Source organism: Plecotus auritus (assembly GCF_963455305.1).
Source record: "Plecotus auritus genome assembly, chromosome: 9".
Taxonomy (NCBI): domain Eukaryota; kingdom Metazoa; phylum Chordata; class Mammalia; order Chiroptera; family Vespertilionidae; genus Plecotus; species Plecotus auritus.
Window position 1 is genome coordinate 109,352,324 of NC_137783.1, and position 10,236 is coordinate 109,362,559.

General features: G+C 55.1%; 1 protein-coding gene across 1 annotated transcript; it reads right to left on the minus strand.

Annotated features, from left to right (window-relative positions):
* Nucleotides 1-225: 225 nt before the first annotated feature.
* TPBGL (trophoblast glycoprotein like) lies at nucleotides 226-3,164 on the minus strand. The gene has a single exon (XM_080687181.1). It carries the CDS (start codon nucleotides 2,915-2,917, stop codon nucleotides 1,760-1,762), a length of 1,158 nt encoding a protein of 385 aa, XP_080543307.1. The 5' UTR covers nucleotides 2,918-3,164; the 3' UTR covers nucleotides 226-1,759.
* Between the last annotated feature and the right edge of the window lie 7,072 nt (nucleotides 3,165-10,236).

Genomic DNA, 10,236 nt, shown 5'->3' on the forward strand with positions numbered 1-10,236 from the left:
AGACTGGTTTGGGAAGCAGTGCCATCCCATGGGAAGTCTATGTGCCTACCTTCCATCCTGCTATGTGCAGTCAGATCCCATGTCTTTTCCCACAGCCCAGGAGAAGAAACCAAAGGTCACTGCACCTTAGGGAGGTCCAAAATGCCCTCCAAGTGTCCCTCCCAACCCCCTCAAGTGCCCCAAGGTCAGCCCGAATGATATGGCACCACTTACAAGAGCAGAGCATCAGTGGTTATTGCAGACTTTATAGAAAACTGCCCAAGGGATTTCCAGACTTCTTGGGTAGGGGTGGGAAGGCAGGCCTCAAGCCAGTATGCCGAAGGAGCGTGACTTCCTGTGTGCAGAAGCAGCACAGGCCAGCCATTCTGCCTGACCAAGGGGGTGGGAGTCAGGGAGAGGCAGCCCCTCCCCACTCACCGATTGTGCTTTGGGATCATGCAGAAGGCAGGGCGCCGAGGCTCTGACCCTGAACAGAAGGGCTTGTGCCTGAGACAGAAGGTGAGACCTCCCTTCTTCCTCCAGAAGGGATGGGGGATGTTGCATGGCAGCAAGGGATCCTTAGTGGAGAAGAGCCAGATGGGTGGGAAAGAGCATATGGGCAGCAGCTCCCAGCCCTTCAGAGCCCCTTTCCTGACCCCTCTCTGAGGCCACGGTGGGTGGGTGACCCTGGTTCTGAGGCCGGACTTCACAGCCCCAGGACCCTCCTTTCTCCGTGGGGATCTGCTAGCATGGTTGGGGCGCCTGCACCTGTCTTGCAGTGCTGGAGAGCTCATTTTAGGATGTGTCCAGTGAGCACATTCCAGGGATGGATTCCTCACTGGACCCTGGCCTAGTGAGTAGCAGGAGTTGGTACTGAGTGCAAGCTGTGGGTGTGTGGGGGGATTGAGAGCCTAAGACTTGGGCAGGAGGTTGAAACTCAGATCAGGTTAAAGAGCTGAGAGTTTGAGATTGGGCCAAGCACTGAATACTGGGGGATCAGAGCTCTGGTGGGAAAGGCTAGAGATCTGCTCCACACTAAGGCTATAACAGAGTGTGCCCCTCCCTGGGATGGGAGAGACCAACAGAGCTGAGACCCAAGCCCCAAGGAATGGGGCCCTGAGCCGGAAGAGGTGGCGGGTGGTATGAAATACAGCCTCTGATTGGGGGAGGGTGCCCAACCCTTAGAGCCCAAAGGTGTTGGTCTCTATGCAGGATGGAGGGCTCAGAGCTCTGGTATGAGAAAAAAGGCTCAGAGTCCACCAAAACCTTTTCCTGGGAGTGCTCTGCTTCTGAGACCAGAATAGGATGCGAGGGCCCCAGTTCTGGGAAGGGAACTGAGGGCTCCAAGCTGGAGATGGGGGTCCTTGAAGTCTAGGATGATGTTTCCCACTGAAAGGTCAGGGCTCAAAGTTGAGGGTGGTGGAAGCAATCTCAGGGCTTTGGGATTTTAGGAGAAGGTGTCTGGGTGAGCCTTAAAAGGGGGAGAGAGGTTGATGGGTCTGGAGCCTGGAATGAATGGGTAGGGCTTCTGGAATCAGAAGGGGTGTCTCTGGGTCTTTGATGGTAAGAGCTCTCAGAGGCTGGGAAGAGGGGTACAGTTTGGGGTTTTCATGTGCGTGTGGGAGGTAAGGGGGCGGTGATGCCAGAATCCAAAGGTTTCAAGCAGGTGAGGTCCGGGTCTCAAAAGCCTCAAGCTTGCGAGTGTCTCATACCCACTCCTTCAGGCCAGGTAGCCCCAGTAAAGCCATCAGTTGGCAGGGGCACCCCCAACAAGTGAAGCTCAGAGGCCCGAGCTCGGGGAAGTGGCTCGGGAGCCGGCGGGGGCGGCTGGGGCGGGTACACGGCGCGGGTCGGCGTCCTGTTCGTAGCGGTAGTGGTAGCCCTCCATCTGGTCCCTGCAGGCCTCGCGCAAGTTGCGCATCCAGCGCTGGATGCCCCGGCGGTTTAGGTAGAGCACCATTAAGAAGATGAGGCCGATGAGCGCCAGCACCAGCCCGAAGAAGACATAGGAGGCTTCCAGCTCCGGGCCGGTGAGTTCTACATCTTCGGCGTCGCGGTCAGCGCAGCGCAGCCACGCCTCGTCCAGGTCCAGGAAAGGCCGGTCTTGCAGCTGCCTTGGAGAGGCACATCGCAGGCGCCGCGCGTCGGGGACGCGCTCCGTGGCGTTACGCAGCCAGGCCAGCAGGGGGCGCGCGGCGCAGCCGCAGCGCAGGGGGTTGTCGGCCAGCAGCAAGCGCGGCGCGGGCAGGCCGCCATCGCGCTCAAGAGCGCGCAGGTCGTCGGGGCCCAGGCCGGCCAGCGCATTGAGGCGCGCGTCCAGCTGCTCGAGGCGCGGCCGGAGAAGCGCGGCGGGCGGCAGGCGGCTCAGCGCATTGCCCGCCAGGCCCAGGAGGCGCAGCTCGTCAAGGGGGGCGAGCGCGGCGTTTAGCGTGGCCAGCAGCGCGGGGCCGCCCCGCACCAGCGCGTGGTTGAGCTGCAGCGAGCTTAGCGCCCGCAGTCCGCGGAAAGCGCCGGCGCCCAGGGCGCGCAGCGGGTTGTGGCTCAGGTCGAGCGCCGCCAGACTGGGCAGCCCGTCGAAGGCGCCGTCCTCCACCACCTCGATGTTGTTGTGCGTGAGGCGCAGCGCAGTCAGGAACGGTAGGCGCACGCCTCCCGCCGCCCCCTCCTCCCCATCCGCGTCCTCGCCGGCGAAGGCGGCCGCGCGCAGCACCGTCAGGTTGGCGCCCACGATGGTGAGGTTGCGCGCGTCGGGCGGCACGTCTCGAGGTGGCTGCCGGAGCTCTGCGCCCGACGCGCAGCGCAACAGCAGCTTGGGGCTGCCGAAGCAGTAGCACTGGAAGGGACAGGGCGCGGCGGGCTGGCTTAGCGCCGCCGCCACGAGCAGCAGCCCGGGTAGCAGTGGCCCCCTTGGCTCCGGCTGTCCCGAGCGCGGGGCCATCGCGGCTGCCCCCGCATCCAGCGCCTGGGCCACCGTGCTCACCAGTGAGTTCTGAGCGCTTTGGGGGTGGGTAGGGGGCGGGTGGGGCAAGTCCTTGACCTGGAGAGGCTGGCAGTCGCGGTTGTTCCGTCCGTTGGCTCTAAAATCCGAGGAACCTTCACTTTCCGGGCTGGGGCAGAGGGGTCAGGCGGGGAGCGGAGCCCCCCACCCCCTGGTGCCCTCCTCGCCCTGCGCGCTGGCCTCCGGCTTCCGCGGCCGTTCCGGCTCGGAGCCGAGTGGGCAGGGTTTGCCTCCCCCCTCCCCGCCTCCCGTCCTCCTCCTCCGCCCCCAGCGGAGTCTCAGCGCCCTGCTCTCAGAGAGGCGGGGTAGGAGGCTCCCTCCCGAGAATCTGGGCTTTTGACTGCTGTGCTTTCTCGCCTCCCCTCTCGGGTTCCGGATCTGCTGAGAAGTTTGGCTCTCCCAGGTCTCACTTGCAGCCTCCTCGTCTACCTCACTTCCCATGTTTAAGCTGGATTCTTCCTCTTCCCTCTCCAGCACGTGCGGGGCTGGGCTGGACCTAGGAGAGCAGGCAGGTGGGTCAGGCCAGGGAGCAAGAATTGGGTGGTAGGACTTCATCATCCTCCCTACCAGCGCAGGAAGGGATGAAGGATGGGCTGAGAAAGTTACTCTTCCTAATCTAGGAGAAGGCTGTGCCCCCAAAGACTGGAAAATCCCCAGCCCCCGGCTCCCTCCGCTGGGACCCTGGTTACATTAGGCCTGGCTGGGTCACCACCACTGAAAGTCCCTGGGACTAGCGGACCCCATCACATCCCACCTCTGAAAGTCAGCGACACCCCCTTAGCTCCTCCCGGGCCCCCAACTCACTGGCTGCTGTGCCTGAAGTTCTTTCATCTGGTTTCTTCCACCAGGCTGGACTCCCTGGCAAAGCACTGTCCCAGGCTTTGGGATCAGTGGGTGTGGTGATTCAGCTCTTTGCTGTCCCCTCCCTGCTTGAGCATCCAGGCAGGCACCCACTAAACTGTTCCACTGGGTATCAGGACCCTGGGGTTGTTGGACACTGGGAACTGCCTCCAGGATACACCTTCTGTGAATGATGAATGTGTGGGAGGTTTGAGGCTCCAGCGGTTGGGAGAACAGGAGCAGATTTTGCAGCGTGGAATGGGGGAGGGGGTGTTTCAGAGGAGGCCAGGGTTGAGCTGTTGATGGGTTTGTTTTGTTCTGGGAATTTTTAAATTTTATTTTTTGGTAGCACTGAGATGCTCCAGACCTGATTTAAAGAAACAGGCTTCTGAGAAGGGAGCACTCCTGGCCTTGGCATGAATTATTTAGGCTGGAGAGGTTGACACTTGATCCTGCAGGCCATTCTGGTATCAGCAGAGCTGGTTGGGATAGAGGCTTCCCCCACCTAAGAAGCAGGCAGTCTCTTTCCCCTGGATTAGGGGCGGTTGTTGGGTTGACTCCTTCCCTGAGGTTATATTTAACAGATCAATACCACTCAAGGAAAAGAGGCAGACCCTGCGGTGGCTTGAGTCTCCGGCAAGGACCACTGTTAAGGACTAGGGCTGTTGATGCTGGGGGTAGTGGGGGAGCTGGGTCTTCCCTCCCCCTTCCCTCTTCCAGTTATTGGCACATGAGAACAATAACTTGCACATGCATGATTGGACATGTCTGTACATATGTACAAGTGAGGTTGTCCACATATGAGTACACATGGACTCATGCTCACTTGAGTGTGCATAAGAAGGTTTGTATAAACATGTACAGGGTTCCAGGCCAGCTCAGATGTGCCTCATGCAAGTACATGAGGGCTCATTTATACATGTGCACATATGAAATAGACTTGAGTGCATCCTGGTATATGTCTGTGTATTCAAAAGCACATTCATACTTGAACATTCATGTTTCTGGGCCCTTGCAGGTTCCTGGGAGGGGCAAGCTAACAGACCCATGTTTGCAAGCACGTGCATCCAGAGATTGGCCAACACACTCTCAGCCCAGTCTTGCCGTCCACCATGCCTTTGGTCTGTAGAGGTAGCCAGCTGTGGTGTCTTTTCTCATATAGCACAAGTGCTCAGATAGCAGCCATTGGGGCGGGGCCCTGAGCTCTTGTACTCTCCCCAGTCCTGGCTCATGTCATATCCAAGCTCCAACTCTGTCATCTCCCCCAGAGGGAGGCACTGGCTTTGCTTCACTATTTTGTTTCTACCACAAGGACTAGCACAAGACCGTAGTGTACAGTAAATGTTTGTAGATGAGTGAGTGAATGAATGAAAAGCTTTCTGCCGGTCCTGCTGCTTAGAGCCCCTTTTGCTTCCAGCCTCTAAGCAACTGCCCAGGTAAGAGCCCCTTCCCCAGATCCCCATGGTAATTGGTTCCTGGTTGGCTGATGTTTTCTCCCGTCCCCCTACCCCCATGAATGGGCCGCAGGGCAGTAGGCAGTCTTGATTGGGGGGGTGCTAAACACCTCAACTGGGGAAAGGAGACCCAAAGAGAACCAAGAACCATTAGGTACCAGAGAACAAGGCAATGATTGTGTTTTATAAATGGGGAAACTGAGGTCAGAGGGCCAGGGACTTGCCTCACGGCCCGCGGTTGTCAGGGCTTTGCCTGGAAACCTGGCCCCAGGTCCTTGCCCAGGGCTCTGTCCAAGGTATTGGGTCCAGTGCCACAGGGAAATCTCCTCCTGACCCCAGGAAGCTGAGGCCAGGAACAGATGCTGGCGGGGCGGGGGGAGGTAGGGGGTGGCGAGGGGGGGGGGCGGGGATTGTGTCTGGTGTGACCCTGGAGCTCTCTCTACCTCTGGGCTGTCGTGTCTACTTCTGGAAAGTAGGTGGGCTTCTGAATTCCTAGCCTTTCTAGTCCTCTCAAAGCTATTGTGATAAAGTGAATGGAAAGTGCTTTGAAACAAAAGCCATATCACCTAGGGTGTGGGGGCCTAGCACCCACTCTGCCACGCTTTCACCCTATGGCTCTAGACGCGGCATTGCCCCTTTCTGAGACTAATTAGCTGCCATGTCATTTGCCTTGTTCCATTTTTCTCCCTTCCCAACACAGCAAATTCATGGTAGATAATAAAAGGAGTGAGTTGCCTCTATCTGCCCCCACCCCTCTTTGTGCATGTGTCCCCTTCTCTGTCATGGTTCCCCCTGGAGCCAAGTCTGTGAGCCACTTTGAGCCAAGTCTGTTCTCTGGAGGAAGAGCCCTGTCCATCTTCGGGCTCATAATAGTGTTCAGCATATCGTAGGTATTCAATAAGTGTATGTCCAATTGCATTTGAGGCTGTGTGTTTATTCCAGTCTGGGAAGTATCTTTGCCCAGACTGTTCGCCCCACCTGGAGTGCTCTCTTCCCCTTCACTCTGTTTCTCCAGTCCAGTCCACTGCACCGCAGGGCTCAGCTTGAGTTCTGCCCCCTCCAGGAAGCCTTCATGGCTTTCTTCTCTCCTTTGAATTTCACTTAATAGTCAGAGGGCTAGAGCTTCCCTGAACCCCCTAATTGTCAGCAACTGGGGCTCAGGACTGGTCTGATTCCCTGTATTGTCAGCACACAGCTTGGAGAGCAGCATGGAGAAGGCACTAGGGAACATTATTGAATGAAATAATGATTTAAAAATCTCTGGCTTGACCATTCTGTGAGGCAGGCTAGGTGAGGATCCCCCATCTACCCTTCACACCAGGAGACACCAGCCCAGAAAGGTTAAGTGCTTTTCCCCCAGGTTGCACAGCTGACTGGACAGGAGTCTGACAGGAACTCAGGTTTCCTGATCCTCTCCTTTGCTGCCGCTCTCCCCATCCTAGGCTTTCTCTGGGGAGTGTGACTGGGTCAGATCCCAGGGGAACCAGTGGATAAAGAGCTCCGGCCCCACCCAAGCAGAGTTACTGTCTGCCCTGTGCTGGGTTGAGAATCCCCCATGTCAGCCACTGTAGATCCCAGTTCTTGAATTTATTATCCCAATAGGCCCCAGAACCCCTCTCTGAGTCTCCCTCCCCTATTCTAGCTCCTCCACTGGGGTCCTATTCACCCCACAAAGGCCCTGCCCTCTGTAAACTCCACTTCCTTGGTAGGAAGCCTAGAGAGGTTTGGCAACTTCCATGAGGTTACCCAGCAGGTAGCCCTTCCCCATCACCTCCCGCTCCATTTTGTCCATTAGAGGGGTCTGTGGCAAGTCTGCCTTCCCAGATCTAAGTTTCCTTATCTGCAGAAAAGGGGAAAGAGAGAGAGAGAGAGAGAGAGAGAGGTGGGGGGGAGAGAGACACCTGGAAGGCTTTTGAGTCCTGTGCCTTTTGACCTTTTTAGGGATGAGGATCATGGAGGAAGAAGTAACACCATGATTTGTCTGAGTGCCCCCACCTTCTCAATGTGTGATCTTGAAGTTTCCACCCCAACTAGAACGGTGGTAGGATGGTCTGGGGGTGCTCTTAAGTCTGATGCTGTAGCAGCTTTTAGGGCCCCTTTATCCTGGTGGCCTCCCTTTCCTTCTGCTCCTCCTTCCACTGAGGCAAGTGGAGGCGCAGCTGGCAGGGTTGACATGATGGAGCTCAGTCATTAGGTCGCAGCTGGGGAGTCCCCAGGTTCTCTCCTCTTGTGTAGCCTCTGCACTGGCAGGAGGGGAAAACTCCACCATAGGCACTGCTGTTCCCCTTTCTCACTCCTCCTTCCCCCACCGCTGTGAGACACGGGAAAATCCATAGGCCCAAGATTCATTTTCTCCACTGAGTCAGCAGAGGCCACACTGCTTGTGAGGGGCAGCCAACTGGCCATTAAATAACTCTCTGATATTTTATAACCTCCTCCGCTTTGTGGCCTGGGCCTCTGAGGAAAGGCTGGAGTAAATGAACTGGTGAGTCCTCTGAAAGTCATAAGTGCTCCCGCCCCCACGTCAACCACCCTTACACCACCCCCAGACTCTAGGCCACAGGGGAAAACCGTATTCCTTACTACCTTTTCACAGTTTTACTGCATAGATCCAAACTCCCAGTCTCTAAGTGGAGCCCCAGGCTGGAGTTGTTATCCCTGGTTTAGAATTGGAAACGGAAGTTTAGAAAAGGGAGGTGACTCCATCTGGCTTTTGTTCTTGGTCTGCTGCAGGCTGGCTGGCTGTGCGGCTGTGAGCAGGTCCCTGTCTCTTTCTGGACTTTGGTTTCCTCACTGGTGTTTTGGGGTGGCCACCGTGTCCCTCCAGCTGCAAAATTTCATGAATCGCTGCTCTGGTCTAGATTTTTCATAGAGCTACTCTTTGCCTCCACACTCTTCTTCCTGGGGAAGCTAAAGGGCAGAGAAGACGGAGGCTCAAGGCCAGGCAGGGGCTGGCCCCAGGATTCCAGTGTAGATTCAACTGGAGCAGGAGTGGGTGGGGGAAGGGGAAGGAGCAGAGTTGGACTCTTTCTTCTCTTGCCTTGCTCTCCCCCCCTTCCTTTCTTTTGAAGGGAGAGGTCAGGACAGACCAAGGGCAATAACCTATTTAAATCTTAATTTTCTTAAAACTCAGGGTCTCAGAAGCTGTAGATGCAGTTTGAGAAGGTGGGAGCAAAACCCTCTTCTTAAGCTGCACCAGGGTCAGGCTTCTGGTAATGGAAGTTAGCGAGCCCAGTTCCCCGGCTTCACCTGTTCTGTGTCCCTCGGAAGACAGGAATGATATTTCGGTTGGTTAGATTGATATCTCTGTTGGTTATATGAGAACACTGGGAGGTTAAGAACAATACTTGGGGTCATGCCAGATTAATGATGTACGTTTTCTGATTTCCAACTTGGTGCTCATGCCACTGCTCTTCTCCATGCAGGAAGTTGGGGCTAAGGGATGGAAATGGGAGAGGCAGGTGGGTTCTTGTTAGCTCTGGGAGTGACCTCAGTGTGTTTGACTTCCCTTGCATCCTCTTGGGTCCTCATGATCTTCCTCAGCTGTACCAAGCCTTCTACTTCTAGAATTACAGAATCTTGGAATCCAAACATTGAATTCTAAGAACCACAGACTGGGAGAGTTGTAGAACCATGGTCTGTTTAAATCAGATGGTGCTGGTACTATGAATGGTGGTGAATGAAATACTTAGAGCCTGCAGTAGGTTGTTACACGAATGTTCCCCGGTGAGTCCTGCCTATTTCCATATTCTCATACTGTCCCTTTGCACACTGACTTTGGTTTGGCCATATGAATTCCTTTGGCTATTGAGACATCAGCCAGTGTGATGCAAGCAAAGGGATAAAAACTGCTTGTGAAATGGGACTCCCCTCTTCTTGCTCCCCTGAGAGCTCCATGTGTAGAAACCCAAGCAGGCCTCTCAGAGGAAGAGAGGAGAAATGAGCCATCCCAGCTACAGCCCTCTAGATCCACCAGCTCCCAGATGATCTTCCAGCTGACTCCAGCTGTCTGAGTGACCCCAGATAAGACAAAAACTACCCAGCTGACACAAGCCCAAAGTGCCGACTCGGAATTGTGAACAAATAAAATAGTTGCTGTTTGAAGCCATTAAGTTCTGGGAGGAGGGAGGAAGTTGTTACACAGCAGTAGTAGATAACTGAGTCAGAGCCATAGAATTAGAATTGTAGAATCTTAGTCATAGATTCCATACATAGTATCATAGATTCCTGGGATCAGAAACTGAAATTTAAAAGAAAATATTTTGTTTTTTAGAGGGGAAAGGAGAGGGAGAGAGAGAAACATTGATGTGAGAGCGTAACATCGGCTGCTTTCTGGATGCCCCCAGCCCCCCTACCGGGGATTGAGCCTCCAACCCAAGCATGTGCTCTCCCTGGGAATGGAACTGACAACCCTTCCGTGCATGGGCTGATGCCCAACCCATTGAGCCACACCAGCCAGGGCCAGAAATGGAAAGTTTTGTTATAGTGTCTGAGGAATAGAAGGGGCCTGAGAACTCATTTCTTTAACTCCTCCTTTAATTCACAGACCAATTGGCTCACTCATCCCCTTCTAACCAGGAGCCCTCCTGCCACCCACAGGGTCCCTTATTTTTCAGAGTTCTGTTTATTCTATCACGCAGTCTTCTTGTTCCACCTGTCGGCTGGTTTCTCAATCCCTTCTGCTTTAGGAAGCTTTCCTGTGTTGATCTGCTTGCTCTGGTCTTGGGACGTAAATGTAGACCTGGTGGAAATTTGTCTTGGTATTTATCCCAGTTCCTGGCACAGCGCCTGGTACAGAGTGGAGGTTAATGAAAATATCTTGAGGAAAACAGCAACCACCACCGCAAAAAAACTCTTCACTTTTTCCTGCCCTGTGGTCGCACTGCTGAGTTCTATGATCTATCCATGGTGCTGAAAGTCTTTCTCCTCCTGGCCACTGTCTCCCTCAGAATAGCTGCATTCCCA

What these genes read in the sequence shown, in the direction of transcription:
- TPBGL (XM_080687181.1), bottom strand. Translation starts at nt 2,917, where the DNA reads ATGGCCCCGCGCTCGGGACAGCCGGAGCCAAGGGGGCCACTGCTACCC.